This window comes from Chelonoidis abingdonii, chromosome 3 (genome assembly GCF_003597395.2).
Source record: "Chelonoidis abingdonii isolate Lonesome George chromosome 3, CheloAbing_2.0, whole genome shotgun sequence".
Taxonomy (NCBI): domain Eukaryota; kingdom Metazoa; phylum Chordata; order Testudines; family Testudinidae; genus Chelonoidis; species Chelonoidis abingdonii.
The window spans coordinates 102,065,888-102,082,764 of NC_133771.1; the positions used below are offsets into that span (position 1 = coordinate 102,065,888).

At 41.2% G+C, this 16,877-nt stretch overlaps 1 protein-coding gene across 11 annotated transcripts in view; it reads right to left on the reverse strand.

Annotated features, from left to right (window-relative positions):
* Positions 1–13,353, reverse strand: part of PTPRK (protein tyrosine phosphatase receptor type K) — a 656,446-nt gene extending 643,093 nt beyond the window's left edge. For all 11 annotated transcript variants that reach the window (XM_075063933.1, XM_075063932.1, XM_075063924.1 and 8 more), the window contains exon 1: positions 13,181–13,353. In XM_075063933.1, the coding sequence (XP_074920034.1) occupies positions 13,181–13,283 (103 nt within the window). In that variant the 5' untranslated portion in view covers positions 13,284–13,353. The remainder of the gene's footprint in view (positions 1–13,180) is intronic.
* Positions 13,354–16,877: the final 3,524 nt, after the last annotated feature.

Genomic DNA, 16,877 nt, shown 5'->3' on the forward strand with positions numbered 1-16,877 from the left:
CCAGAAGAAACGTAGCTTTAATTAGGCCATGTCTACACTACCATTTATGTCAGCAAATTTACAATGCTCAGGAGTGTGAAAAAAACACACCCATGAGCAACCTAAGTTACGCCGGCATAAGTGGTAGTTTTCACAGTGCTATGCTGGTGAGAGAGGCACACAGACATAGCTACCGCTGCTCATTGGAGCTGGTTTAATTATGTCAACAGGAGAGATTTCCTATCGGACTACAGTGGCTATACAAGAGATCTTACAGCGACACAGCTGCATCAGTACAGCTACAGTAGTGTAGACATAGCCGCAGAAATGCAACACACTGATATAGAAGCAAGAGTTGAAGTATGGAATACCAAAAAAACGGTTAAGTACATATGCTTGAATATGGTTTAAATGGTGTATAAACTGACCCAGCTGCCTAAAGCTGTTATGCAACTACAGGGCATACAAACCAGTTGTGGAGTCTGACTCATTATTTGGAGGGACTGTGAATATGAAAGGAGTCCATACCTCAAGCTACTCAAGCATGACCTCATGGAGAGCAGTGAATAGGCGCTGAAAAGAATCCCATCCAGTCCTTAGCCCAAGTGGATATAGGAGGACTTCAAAGCAATGTTTCAAGGTAGAGAATAATCAACTCTTTAAGAAGTACGTGGGATCTTCTCCCCCCACTCACATAAGATAGCATAAAGGCTTAAACCAACCTCTTTGTCAAAGAAAAGCAAACAGGCTAAACAGCTTGAACATATTTATTGATTTAAATTGCTTTTGACATTTCACCACCAATACTAAAAATACTACCCATTGCCAAGGTCTTATCCAGGGCTTAAATAGTAAACATGTAACCAAAGGAATTCTCCTTCCCTTTTGTCTTCACCCTATATTACACCAGTCTAATTATGTCATTTCAACAAAGGAAATTATCTTCCCTTTCAGACCGAGCTTTGTTTCAACCCATTCAGCAATCCAATGGTTATACCATTAAAAGAACTTTGTTTTCAAAGCAAGGAACAACTGCTTTAGTTGTGGATGAAAGCAGAGTTATCTTTTAGACTAAAAAAGAAATTGAAAGATGTTTGAGTGGGGAAACAGCTATGACCTGATCCTGCAAATGAATAACTTGATACAAGTAGTCCTACTGAGCTGAACCATCACTCCACCCCCAGCTTGGCCCACCCCCAACTACTCATGAACATAAGCATCGAGGCCCTAGTTTGTAGTTCTGTGCATTACCACCAATTCAGTTTCTGGTACAATTCAGGATGGACTACCAATATAACGTAATCTGGCAAAAAAAAAGTTGGGCTTGTGCCTTTTTCCTTCTTTAAACTGTATAAGGAAAGGCTGAAAGGTTTGTTCAGGTTTATTTTGGAAGATTTCCTTTCAAACGAATTTTTCCCCCTTGGGACCTGAATTTCTGATGTTAAAAAAAAAAGTCCATCTAGCCTAAAAGAAACTAGAGAATTAATGAAGTGACTTCATCATAGGAGCCAAGGTAGAGAAAGCTGAGCAATAGAAAAGGGAAGTGGGCTTCACTCATACTGAGTATTACAGTGAAGCACCAATTCTACTATAGTTAAGGTTAAGATCAGCTTTCTAAGCTTTCTTTTTGCCCAGATTGCCTTAAAATGTGGTGTGCCCCATGAGGGTCTGAGCTTTGGTTAGTGATCCAAATTTGGAGCCATCTGACTAAGTGGTTCCTAAGATACAGCCTCCTGAAAAAAACAGCTTTTCCTGAAGTTGACATGTTTTCACAACTGTTTTTGCTGACAGGAAGAGACCACACCCGGACTGAGATAATCACACCAGGGTCTCAAATGCTCGAGTTACCCCAACAGAGTGCATGCCACCCACTATTTCTTTGGGGGAAGCCAAATTACATTAATAGCTGAAGATTTCAGTTCTCCAGTTAGGCAATTGCCTAGCAGTTCCAAGCTCACACACTAATAGATCATACTATTCTAGACACCACCCCTCAGGAAAGCTGCAGATAAATTGGAGAAAATCCTGAGGAAAGCGACAAAAATGATTAAAGGTCTAGAAAACATGTTCTTCAAGGGTTTGTTTAGTCTAGAGAAGACTGAGGAGGAACATGGTAAGTCTTCAAGGATGCAAAAGGTTGTTATAAACAGGATGATAAATTGTCCTCCTTATAAACTGAGGACAAAACAAGAAATAATGGGCGTAAATTGCAGCAAAAGAGATTTAGGTTAGACATAAGGAAAAACTTCCTAGAGGTAAGGCTGTTAACCACTGGAACAAATTACCTAGTAATTTCCATCACCGGAGATTTTTAAAAACAGGATAGACAAACATCTGTCAGGGATGATCTAGGTAATACATAATCCTGCCTCTGATAGGTCATCTAGTCCAGTCCCATGACCTAAGTCCCCTCCATCCTACACTTCTACAATTCTATGCTTAAAGTTACCGTAACCACCATGTAATAAAACTGCCAAGTTCTTGGGACATACATAGGCCAGACCTGAGATTTCTCTCACCAGCTGTTGGAAACCACATTCTCCAAATATTTCAAAGCAATACCACTTTTACCATTCCACTGTAACAAAGGATGGGGGGGAGGGGGGAGGGACAGCACTTAGGAATCACATAGCAATTGTGTGGGCCTACTAGAGAGAACAATGGACTGGAACTCAGAAAACCTAGCTCTATTTCCAGCTGTGCCACTAGCTCACTGAATGACTTTGGCCACGTCAGTTCACCTCTCTATGCTTTACTCTCTTTGTACAGATGGAGAAACTAATAATGTTTCTCTTCTTGAAATCTACTGATGAAAAAGGCTATGTAAGAGATAGTTATTACTTTACCACAGGAGTGTCTGAACTACACACGTACATGATAACTACTACTGCCTCAGTGACCACCACCTCGTACCAACACCATTTTTCTGTCTGCTCAAAGAACTATAACATTAAAATGGCAACAAAACTTTATTAACCTACCTTGGGATTTCCTCCGAGACCTCTTTCCCATCAGCTTCCCAAGAACTCAGTTCAACTCCAGATTTGGTCACTCAGGATTTTTTATTTGGCATATAGCAAAGCTCTAATGAATTAATCAGACTCAAATGTGGGGGTGGGCATAGATGTACCACACATTCAACGTACATAATCATGAATCAGTTGATACACGTCTACACTTAATGCATCGTATCACACACTTTACAGTTGGTCTACCAGTTTTTGCAGCCAATTCTCATCTAAATCATGAGCTGTTCACATGCTGCATTAAATGCTAAATCACAGCTGCAAGTTATCACACATTCACTATCCTACTATTTATTTTCAGTTAGTTACATCTTTTACATATTGACAAAACTCCTGTAAATTCATGCTTTGCTCATTGTTTCATGCCCTTGCTCACAATAGACCTACATTCTAGAGTTAAGGTTGCCCAGCAATAGTTCATGCCCTTCCAGAACTGCACCATTCAGACTTGTGAAAACCAGAAAACACAGGGTTAAAGTACACACCCACACAACCTTAACTCTGCACTCTCTGAGAGCTCCAACACACCCATACTTTCACTCTGCATTTTCACTGTAAAGGAAAGATGCAACCTGAACCTACCCTACACTCAGCCACTTAGGACAGGTGTACACTAAGAAATTAGGTATGTATAACTACATTACTCAGAGGTGTTAAAAATTCACATCCCTGAGCAATGCAGTTAAACCTATCTAACCTCCAATGTAGTCAGCACAAGGTTGATGAGACAATTCTCCGTCAACATAGCTACTGCCTCCTGGGGATGTGGAGTACCTGTGCTGATGGGAGAAGCCCTCCCATCCATGTAGGTAGAATCTTTGCTGAAGCATTTTAACTGTAGACTTGCCCCTAGTCTAATTTCATGACAAAATACCATGTTTGGGAAATTTAACAACTCTTCACACTATCTCACAGGATATCATCTAAACCTATACTTTCTATTACCCATTACTAAACCCAGGGACTTCTCATATCCTATGTCATTACTGATCTAATTATGGTGGTAAAAACACCTCCCCCACTCCACCCCCATACCTTGGTAGTGAGACAACCTGTACAATTTTGCAATAGCTTGTCAAGATACATATGCTTCCTTCTCTTTACTCAGATACATACTGGACACAAACCCTGATCTCTTCATATCATAATCAGAGCTCTGGCTCTTCAAGCTAATCCCCACCTCTTCAATGTACAAACAAATCTCTAGCTACCAGTTCCACCCACTGCCTCCATCATTCAGTAAGCATCAGTTTACACTCTGAATGCAGCTGCAGTACATGCAGATAATTCCCAGTGCTTATTGCCTGCTCTAGGGGGGCAGAGGTAACACTAAAAGGACATGTTCCTTAATTCTGTATTTCCTGGCTTTCATAAATTTGAGTTTTGCTGTACTTCATGTTCTGGAAGGGCATGAACTATCACCAAGCAACCTTAACTGTGGATTAATTATTTTTATTTCTTTGCCATTTAATAGCTGTTTAACTTCAGTGACTAACAGTTCACAGAAAGGACATCTATGACTCAACATCTTCTTCCTTCACTTAAGGTGCAAGTATTAACAATATTTATCTTCCAAGGCTCTTCAGAAGTCCTCCCGCAAAACCTGGGAAGATCAAAGTTGTCATTCCTTGTATTTCTAAAGGTTTAAAAAAAAAAAAAAAAACAAGCAGAGGGGAACAAATAGACTCACATCTTTCAGGCCTTTTTCATCTCTAAAGCAGTAAAGAGGCAGAAGCCTATTATATATATTTATTTGCAGGTCACTTACAACAAGGTAATATTCATCTCTCTGAAGAAGCCCTCCACAGGAAGGAAAATAGAGAAAATACAGAAACTGTGCTTTCAGAGGAAAATCGGAGGTTAGCAATTGTACAAAATATAAAATTGCCTTCTACACTTTACATTACTAGGTTTTGATGACTTCCCCTTCTACTAAGTACTGACTGCTGTCTCACTGCTCAAAATCAAAGTCTTACCCCTGTATTTGTATAAGAAGGTGAGAAAGAAATTCAGCTGTGCTCTCTCACAGAGAGACAGTATCAGGAGGAAGCCTCAAGAATTGCAAAGATGTATCTAGCCTCCCATTCTGATTTTAATCCCCCAATCACCATGCAAAGCCTGAAAGATACCAAATGAAAAGCTGTTACAAGTGGAAAAATTGTTCTATTACCACCAACAGATACAGGATGAAAACGACCCAGTTTTTGTAATTTTCACTTGCCACTCTTGATGGGATAACAGGAACCACTGAGTGAAACGTTCAAGTATTAAGGCACTTGTGCTTATCAACTGTAAGGTATGTCTACACAGTAGCTGGGAGCTTGCTCCCTAGCGCAGGTAGACAGATGCTAGCTCTGCTTCAGCCAGAATGCTAAAAATAGCAATGTGATTATAGTGGCACAGATGGCAGCCCGGGCTAGCCACATGAATATTTACTCACAGGGTCGTTCAGGTTTGTGCTCAACTGACTAGCCTGATTGCTGTGGCCACGCTGCCATTTTTAGCATACTAGCACACTCCCAACTTCTGTATAGACATACCCTTAGGACGATGTATGCACTTAAAGTCAATAAGTATTTTAAGCCAAGCTACTAAAAACTACAGAAAAACAATACATGGAAATGCTACTTAGCAATAATCATAATTAAAAGCTACAACATTTATAAAATTTAGTGCTTCCACTCCACAAAGGACATAATTTATCAGAAGCTGTTAGAAGTTATTTTGATTAGAATCAAATTTGTTCTGTCATGGCATTTTTCTCTGCCAGTTAGTTATCTTCAAAGCCAGTAGTATGGTTTTGCTTTGTTATTACAGTAAGGGAATGTGATATCTATATGTATATTTCTCACACACACACACACACACACACACAGAGCATACAACTCAGTGTAAATATCGTATTCAATGTACAGTAAAAATAACATGAATATGCCTCCATTAAATTACAGGAGAGAGAAAATTTGGCTTTAAAACAAAGGCATAATTCATAAGTACCCAAAGTGAGACAGTTGGGAGAGTAGGAAAATATTGCATTTTTCAATTAATCTAGACAATTGTATGATTTTCTGGGAATTGTAGCAGTATTAAACCACATGCTTACAAATTCACTTCTTTCAGGGCTCAATCCTGCAGCCACTTACTACCAAGAATGTAGTCTTTACATGATAGCAAGCTTAGATTCAAGCTCAATAGCATAATCATTCTATAAACATGTTACTCAATTGCTTCACTGACAAAACAGGGTTATGGCTATGCCAATATACATTGCCATGGCATTATGTCAACCAAACCCATAAAAAAAACCTCTCTCAAGGCATGTAGAACAGCTGTAAATCAATATATTCTCTCTTTCTCAGATGAGATTTAAAACTGTTTTAAAGAGTAAAAACTAATGTGTGTTCCCAGAAAACAAATGTTAAAAGTTTTGATAAGTACTTTTTGAGTCTATAAAAAATGAGGATTTTTTCTTTGTTTTGCTGGATAAAATCTCACTGATTTTGGAAAGCTGAAAGTATTTGTTTTGTGTTAAAAACACGACAGCCAATAAACCAAGACTCTCACTAAAAGAACTTTTATATTTGGGACAGAAGTTACTGAAATGAGGAATCTTACTCTTAAAATACATGGATTTCACCCTTAATATGTAGTATAATGGTCCCAGTCCTGCAAATGGACCAAAGCCAGAATTACACACCTGGGGGTCATACGAGGTTGCAATTAAATTCAAAGAGCGCTGAGGGGTAGTGTCCACAACCTCAGTGTACTCTCAGCTCTGCGTACTGCTGCCAGGTGGGAGACAGGCGGTTCTTAACTTGAATTTTCTTGTTTTCATTTGTCTGTGTCAGCAAGTATCTTTCAATCTATTCAGTATTTTAGAACTGCCGGTGAATTGTTGAAAGTAAGACAAAATCTTGACTCTCAGACAGGGATTTGGCTATGGAAATGGACACAGCAGAGCAAATGGACCATTTAAACACACTTAGAGATTCGTTAAGAAAAAACACACCTAGAACTTTTTGTGGAAATTAATTTCAAGAACAAAAGGCAAAACAAAGAAACACCACTGTTCCTCTGGATACAAACCAATCCATAGTGTCAGTGCCCTCAACTTTTACATTGATTTCCCCAACCCACCCCCATTCTGAACAAACAAAAGCAACTAAATTGCACAACTACCTGACAAGTGCTAAACAAAGTAAATGGAACTCCTTAAGTATGTCAACAATCCTCACAATGGTTAACTGTGACCTTACCCTCCACAATTCAAAAAAGATTACTTTAAGAGTCTACTGAATTGCTCAGCACCCATATAAAAGATTAAATAAATATTCAACAAGCAACCTGGGAGGTGGGTGGGTATTGTTTAACTAGAACTATAAACTTTGGCCTCTAACATAATATTGCTGCTGTGCAAGCATAAAGAGCCTATTATTTTAGGAAACACTGCAGCTAGTGTTGCCAACCCTCCAGGATTGTCCTGGAATCTCCACGAATTAAGATTGTCATGTGATGAAACCTCCAGGAATATGTCCAACCAAAACTGGCAACTCTAATTGCAACATGTTTTTTATTCTCAGGCATTTGTATAAATTGCTTATTCTGTTATTATTTCAACAGCATTTTAATAGTTCTTCAAAGTCATATACACTCAATGTGCAATAACAGAGAAAATAGTTCTCCCCTCCTACTTACCACCTACCAAGGTGTATAACATAGGAGCAGCAAGAATATGTTTTGGGCTCTACACTTGATCAGTGAAACACAGTTTCTGCTATAAGGTTTACAACCAAAATTATTTTTTAATGTTATATGCCTCATTTTCTGCCCATCCACCAGTTCATATGACCTATGTTAATGAAAAAAGCATGCACCCCAAATAGTAAAGCAACATCATTATTTCAGATGATATCTACGTTTTTAAGTTTTAATAGATGGAAACTAATCGGTAAGTATCACTAATGTCTAGCTAATACAAACTACACTCTGGAACCACAGCTCACAATTGTAATAGTTTGTCCATTAATTTTGGCCCCACTACTCCAAATAATTATGCAAGATTGGGGCCTTGGATAAACAAACCCACATACAAGAAATTCCAATATACAAAGGAGAATGCAAATATAGTCCATGACAACATCACCTAAGCAGTTTATCAGTTTTTAAACTACTTTTTTAAAATCTTAATCTTCTTTAAAATGTTATATATATACACAGTCTGTATGTGTATATAACATCTGACTGTATACTACACACGACTTTGAACATAATCAGTAAGAAAATACCAACAAGACTTTAGCTGCTTTAATACTAGAAGGGTCACTCTAGTTTCAAAAACCTTTTTAATTCCTAATTTAGCATTTTGAAAAAATATTTTAGTAACTACCTAAACCTTTTACACAATGAGATAAAAATGAAACATTAACAATTTCATTTTACTAAGCCTGGCTAAAAATGTTGGTATGTTTCCCTATATCAAGGTTAGCCCTTAAATTATTATAAATTCCTTATAAAAGAAAAAACACTTCTGTTGCTCTACTATATCAGATTTTGAAGATAGTGATATTCTCTCTTTGAGAAAGAAATTCTATTAAACTTTAAATGAATATGTTAATCAAGGGCCTAATCCTGCAATCCTAACACATTTAGCCTTTGCTCATCCAGAGAGTCCTAATTTGTAGAGACTACTGTCATGTAAAGTTTGCAGGATCATTCCTTAAATTTGTAATATTTTACAAAGTCTTGACCTTTTAAAATACAAGGACCTTATATTTAAGTTGTTTTAATTGTCCGTATTTAAAAACATGTTCTGTGAGATAAAATTTTAAATTTCAGAGCTTTAGGCATATAAGGCTGATCCATCTCTAGGAATTTTAGTCTAACGTGTTGTATTTAACATAATATAAAATTATAAACTGTTGTAATGGATGTCACCTCAGGTAATATAATTATATTGCTATTAAAGCTGGATGAAAGCCAGTAATTATTTTTTTTTTAATTTAAGAAGTCTTAACTGCTACTATTTAACAGCATTAAGCACCATCTGTTTATAATGAACAAATTGTAAAATTGATCAGTTCCTTATGGAACTGCAAAAATCATAGAATGCAGAATGTGCTCTATATGAAATAGCTAGACTTCTGTGCACTTCAGGCACTGCCAGAATGTTTTAGCCCAGAGTGTGACAGGCACATACCAAGTTGAAGGGCCATTTCCCAGTACATCTTAAAAAAGAAGAAGGATGGAAAGAAACATCAGCATAAAGAAACAGCATACTAAGGGACAGGAATTGTTAAAGATGTGTCTGCCTGCACCATTGCAAAGAAAAAAATTAGATACCTACCATGTGTCATTTACGTATGATGGGGCTGGGGATTCTATGACAGAGAAAATTTCCATCTGTAGCTATTTCCTTTCAAAATCCATCTTGCTCTTTTTTCTTTGCCGTTCTAATTTTCCCTGCATTTCTCTTAACTTGCTCCACCTCATCTCCTTTCCCTGTGCTATCGTAGAATACACAGGGAGGGAATGCAGGCATAACAAAACCCATTTGGAGGAGGGCTGCTTTTAACAAGACTGTGGCCACAGTTTAGCCAGCCCTGTAATAAAGCACATCACACAATCCTACCTGAATTTTAACTTAAACTGTCTTGAATCTGGCCACTGTTCATAGATTGAAAACTGTGTGAAGGACTCATAAAACAAAAGAAAATATCATTTTGACTAATACGTTGTTGAGGTGTCAGTGGGGTACTTCAGATATTGGTAGCAGACCCAAATTGAGTCAACATCTTTATTAATAATCAGGAAGAAGGGATGAATAGTAACATTGTTTTAAATTCTTATGAGTCGGCAAGTATGAATACAAATACAAAGGAAGCTGGAGTGGAATTAGAATGAGCTTTAACTTGAAAATGGCAAGCTAATACACGGGGAGGGGAGCGGAATCAGTCAAAGGAATGTACTCAGAAAGCAGTAATGCTGCTAAAAACTTTGGGGTGCTAGTCAGCAGCTAAGTGTGGATGTGTTTTTGGCTGCATTTTTGGCTGCATACACAGAGGCATCTCATCGTGGGCTAGAGAGAAAGTCTGTATGGCAGGGGTACACCCTCACCTTGTGTACTGCATATACATTTGAACCCTTTGGTACAAGAAAGATGTCAGAATTCTGAAGACAATTCAGAGAAAAGTAGCAATTAAGGGGCTTCAGGGATTGGCTTGTGATAGCGAAAGAATAAGTGTGTATAGGTTTACTAAAACTGGGATATTCAAAACTAGACTAAGAAAATTCAGGAAATACACAGGAACAACCCTGCACTGACAGGCAAATGGACAAGGTGATTTAACAGGACTTTTCAGCCACAAGTGTCTTGATTATGATGCATAAACATAAAATCTTAAACTTCCATATTTTGTAGCTGATGCTGTCAGAACATGCTATTTTTCTTCTAACCTTTAGAAGAGTCTGACTGAGCAGGCTTCTAATTGATGGAGTTCTGATCAGTACAATACATCAACACATCCTATGCTTAGCACTAGAACATGAAGGCATTAGCTACTGAAATACTCAGTATATGAAATAAATTAATCTCATATCTTTCTCCAGATGCGGTGCTTCAGCTCACTCAGGCTTTGCCTACTGTCAGAATCCTACATTCTCTTCTACTCCCTATAAATTCTAAGGTACTGACAACTTTTTGTGGTCTCCGTTAAATACCAAAAGGGTTTCATGTCACATTCTAAGACATGAAATATAATGAGAGCCTAGGACACACATGCAACCACACTTCTATGCAAATACACAAGCCTGTGAAAGCAAGGGTCTTGAAGCAGAAGCTATATATATATATATAGTACATTGATATGACACTGTCAAGTTAGTGTCATTTCATATTGCCATAGCCAAATCATCAGTCTAATTTCTATAGTATAATGCATACATAAAGGTATTTTCTGCCTTAGCATAATACTTTAGCCAGCCCTGTAATATCAACTGTAAGGAAAACAAGTGCTGCACATCTTGTATTCCTCTTTTATTTTCCCCAGTGAAGACCTTTACCACATAATACATCAATGTTTACCTTTGCTAACAATTTCTGTAAGCATATATGAAATTATTATACATCTCCAAGTCAGTCACACAGAACACAAGCCGTGCATATCAGCACAACTTCCATCTTCACCTTATCTTTCTTGATTAAAAGAAAATTGCAAAGGTTCAAATCTTCTAACAAAGAGGAAGAAATGTATTCAGGAGAACAGAACACCACCTTTCTCTTACAATTAAAATTTTACACTTCAGCTGCAATGACAACAGTGTTTCATATTCTCAGGAATACATATACCTTCAATCATAGCAGTGTTCTAGTTCAAATTTTCAATCAACGAACTAAGGTCCCAATAGGATAGGGCCCAAACATCTCTTCAAACTCATGTGCCCAACTGGGGTGGGGGGGCAGAGGACAAGGGAAGATGAAACAAGAATCTTCTGTATAGTTCTCCTATGAAATGCTTCACATGAAGAAACCAGCCCAAAATGTGACTTCCATCCTACAGTAGAGATGCATGCACCATGTTTACTATTATACTACTATCTGATCATACACTAAACACAGCAATTGCATTCCGCATATATCACTCCTTGTCTAACATGGTCAGAAGCTCTTTTATTCTGTATTTCAAGATCTTTGCTTGACTGAACCTCATGCTGTGCATGCGCTGCCACCTAAATATTCACCTCTCTCCCCCTGGTTGGGTTCCCCCACCTGCACCCCGCTTTTGGTGTTGCTTTGCTTTTTTAACTGGGCAATCCCCACGATTTCATTGTGGTGGTGGTTGTAAACTCGCACCAGTTATCATAAAAACAGCAAAAATCTATACACTCCTCTGAAATGTGAACTCTTCCAGGGTCTCATCGTTCTGACCACCTCTTCTGCAAAATCAAACGAACCCACTCCGAGCGGAAGGCACCATTCAAGTGGTTACATGTGAAGGTGGGAGCTTGGCCAGGAAAGTTCTTAGTTTGGCAGACAAGCGCGGGCCCGGACCCCTCCTGTTATTTACCAGGTAAACTATGAGGGCTACCACCGCCCAGAGGAGCACACAGCAGAAACCAACAGCGCTTCGGAAAGTTGTCCCAACACACATAGGAAACCACAAGTGCAAGGGGAAAGAAGAAATCAGCCTGATTCGGGGCGCAGCTTGTTTGCTTAATAAAATCAGACTGCGACGGCCCAATCTGTTTTGGCAGCTCCCTCCCTCTCTTTCGGGGGAAGAGTGGGCGTGGGGGGCTAACGCTATGTTAATACCGGGATTGTTACAACCCAGTCAAATACCCGCCACCACCCCTTCGCGTTCCAAAGCTGAGAATTGCAGCTGGGGTTTTCCACCCCTTCCTATTCACATTTCTTGGAGACGACCGGGAGCCCAGCCCCACCGCAGGAAACTTCGGGCTGATCTGCTTTTACATCCCAGATCCCCTGCTGTATGTAGTGAACGAGCCCGAAAGGAAAGAAACTAGACTACATCACTGTCCAGAACATAGGGAGCGATTCCCCCGGCGCTGGGGCCGGAGAGGAGAAAGTTCCACGAACAAAGGGAGCAGCAACAGCTCCGGCACAAACGCTACCTGGGAAACTGGTTAGAGAAGAGGGAGAGAGTTTACGAGATATTTAAATACCCATGTCGCTCGCTCGCTCTCCAAGCCCCGCAGCAAGGAAGCGCAGGCCTGTGAGATCCGAGATCCCCTTGGACACCGACAGCCCCTGCCTTCACCCCGTGCGGTGCGGGGGGCGAGCCCCCCAGCGTCCAGGAGGAAGGGAACTGCTGGAGGCGAACCAAGGCGGTCTCGCACCGAGCCGGGCTGGAATGCCTAGTCCCCACGAGCCCCGCAGCTCCGGCGGGAGAACCCCAGGACAATGCCCCCTCCAGGGCGCCGCCGCCAGCTCTGCCCGGGGGAAGCCGTCTTCTCACCCGCAGCTGGACGCCCGGGGCCGGGGGGGGGGCTTCCTTACCTGAGCTCCAGCTCCCCTCCCGCTGCTCCGATCCCCCGGGACAAGCAGCCCGGGTCGGAGCGGGACACCACACCCCCTCCCCCCCCAGCGCAACAGTGCACCTTGTGGGCGCCGAACAGCAGAGGGGCTCTTTCCCCAGGGAACCCACCGCGGGGCCACTTACCTGCCGCGAATTGTGCTCGGGCTGTTCCTAGCTGGGCCGGCGAGAGGCCGGCCAGCAGCACGAGCAGCGGCAGCCAGACGGCGGCTCCGGCTCCCAGCTCCATGGCGAGTTTGGATAAGTTTGGGGAAGAGAGGCGGGCTGGCCCCGAGCCACACGTTCCGCGGGCAGGGCTCGCCGGGAACCCCCCAGCCAGCTGCGGCCGCCCCCGCCTCCTCCGCGGCCCTCGGGCCCGCCCCCGAACCACCCCGAGGGCAGCACCAGCCCGGCGCGTCCACGCTCGGCAACTGCGGCTCCCCGTAACTCCGGAGTTACTTTGCTGCCGCTCTGCGAGAGGGGAAGGAGGAGCCGCGCGCGCACGTCAAACCCTCTGGTTCCCAGCGCTGGGCAGGGGGAATGTGGGACTCCAGCCTGGAGCCCAGACGCCGCCAGAGCGGGGCCTGCCAGCGCCTCCTGCTGCAGACACGCGGACATACAGCCTGGCGGGCGGCCACTGGCACACCAGCTGCTGCTGGAGCCGCCGGCCCCTGGCCTCTGTCGTGTAGCAGCCTCCTCTCCCGGACAACGGGTGCAGTTCCAGTGGGAAAGACAGATGGGGAACGCTTCTGTCTCGGGCGATCGCGGTTTGTTTTCTTCTCCAGCAAGATGAACAAAGGGGAAAGAGGCTGGATCACAAACTCGTCCTTACACTGGCAGACCGGAATCATCCTAGCCACGGGTTAGACTTACTCCACGCTCTCAGTGATTTGCTTTGGCTGGGGTTCCTCTACTTTCAAAATATAAATATTGTACTGGGGGGAGGGTATTATTTCAATGAAACCCTCAGATGCAAAGCTCGACACATTTTGGAGCCAGTCTGTTATATACAGTTATCATTGGGATGGGGTGTACATATACACATTCTCTGGCAACACATGTAGCTTGTAATGCCATTAAGTCTTATTTAACTGCATTGGCATAAACCATCTACTCGATTATCTCCATATGTACTATATAGGGGCCTGATCCTTTCTCCCACGTGTTGTCCCATTGACTTTAACAAGACTCTGCCAGAGCAGGAATGTGGCTGTTTACAAGATCCAGACCGAATGTATGCTATGCAGTAAAATCCTGATCCTCCTGCACCCCTGAATGCCATGGGAGTTTTGCCACTAACTTGAATGGGCACAGGATGAGGCCCTTTAAAAATACTTGAAATGATAGGTAAAGGCATCAGAGTTCACATTTATTTACACCAGATGACATTTCCCCCCAATTTTTAAATGTGAATTTACTTACTGAAGTGTGTTTTCCTCCTTGCATAGTAAGTTATAATTAGGGATGTTACGAAATGATTGCAACAAAACCTGAAACCACTGAAAACAGACGGGTTTTGTTACAGGCTCGAAATTCAGCCCAGGTTCATCAAAAGGCTTACTATGGTTCAAAACCCTTTCCAGCCAACTTGTGCCAGTTGATAGGTTTGCCTCTATACCCTGTAAAATTCATGGTTTCACAGCAAAACCAGGTGAAACACAACATGTCAGATTATTTTCTCATTATTTGAATACAAAGCACACACAGGTGTGAACTCATGTAAATAAAAATAAAATAAAATATTCTCAAAGGTCCTGTGTGAGGTAATGCCAAGATTTCTCCTGCTCTTCCTGACCCTTGGATTTGTGAAAGGGAGTTGGAATACAATTAACCTACACCAGTATAGCTGTAATTTAAAATCTAGGCCCTAGTCATTTGAGAAGTCTTCTCAGGATCATGGCTAATGTTATTAGCTTTCAATAAATGCACAGAAAACCCAACACAAAGACTTTTCTCTAAAAAGGAGATGTTGGCTTTTAAGACTTTTACTGTGAAGAGGAATCAGATTATTGTGCCCAGGTAAATGTTTTATTTGGGTGGAGTGACTGAAAACCAATCCAAATGTATTTCTATGGAATACAAATAGCTGCGCTTCAAAGAACATTGAGGCTTTGTTTAAACTGACAGAACTAGAGAAATTCAGAGTTATGTGAGCGTGACATGTTAACTTCTGATCTAAGTGCACTGGTATTCTAGGTGTTGCAGAAACAATGGGCCATCTACTGATTTTAGGTACATATACTGCAGTTCCTATGAGGAAGGAGAACCGAAGACACTTTAACTCTAATTTTGAATGTATTGATTTAAATTAAATCATAATATTATCTTCAGTTCAGGTTTTGTATATATATAAAACCTGAATTGAAGATAATATTATGATAAAATATATATATACAAAGTTGTAAAGGGAAAAGACTGATTAGGTCATCCAGACCCCAGTCCTGCAGCTGGATCCCTGTGGCAGACCCCTGAACCCATACTAGCAGATCTCATATTGCCACACTAGCACAGGGGTCCTCCTTTGTAGATCCACTTGCCCAGTTGGGGCCTGTAATCTGTTCCACTGCCAATGAATACCTGAAGTACAGTATATTTACAAGTGATTTATCCAAACTAGTTTTCACATCTTCCAATGGTAGAGTCTTCTGATTTCCTCTCTTTCCTGTCACTCAAAGGCTTCTCATTACAGTCAACATTCAGGTTATGGAGCAATAAATGGACCTTCTTCCTTCAGAATGAATTCTGCTTCTTAATTGAGATGAGGGGTCACCAGTGAATAGAGCAACTATGAAGTATATGGCCTTTCCTTCCCCAGGGTTTGAGCAGAGAGTCTGTGGTGCTCAAATCCATGTTGGCTCAGAGAAAATTTTTTTTTAATGTGTAATAAACACACTTAAAAATACTGACATTGACATATCAGGTTTGAGATCATTAGTAGTATAATGGGAATGGATTCATTATTCTTGCTTTTACATTGTTATGGCTGTGAATGTTTGCTGCCCTTTACTTTGAATTAGGAGCAAAGTACTATACATTTAAATTTACAGCTTGCACTTCTTTAAAAAAATCTTCTGAGCTAAGAGACCAGATGTCAAGTGTAAGCGTGAGGTCAACCAAAACAGCAGAGAAACTCTCAGATAACTTTCCCCCAGAATCCCCTGGAGGGAGATTCTGTATTGCATTTGGAGCCCGGAGGAACCTGCCATCTTTAATCCCAGATGATTACAGTCTCCAACTAAGGTGCAAAATAAATCTCCCCAAACTAGAAAAAGCTTAAATGCTTCCAGAACTCTGCTGGATCTCCCCATCCTTTACCTATTTCTCATTAAAGCCCCTCCATTGCACTGCTGGGTGCCACTAAATCAATCAGAAACTCAGGAAACTGTGATACAGCCAAACTAAAGAAAACTTTCTTAAAAATAGCCCCTTTCACAAAGGATGAATTTCTTTCTCTCAAGACTTGGAGAATATTTTTCCTGATTATGAAAAAAAGCACTTTACTATGTGTATGAACCTTGGTTTATCATTGACTTGTTTGGTCATTGACTGTGTGTATAGCAGGAGGTCTTTGTATAATGACAAGCTGTGAATTCATAGCTACTTAGTTGACTTGCAAATTTCTCTAACTGGGGGGCTTTTTATTTCTACCTATCTTATCATCTAAATCAGATGCGCTTAGCTCATACCCACCTGCTGATGCAAGGAAGTGCAAATTCCACCCTCTATACTAGTGAGGGTTACCATTCCTGTGGGGGAATCCACCTCTGGCTAAGGGAAGGCAGAATTTCCACTGCTGCCTTCCCCCTGGGGGGTTTGGCAGAGAGGGCAATTTTAATCTCTGCCA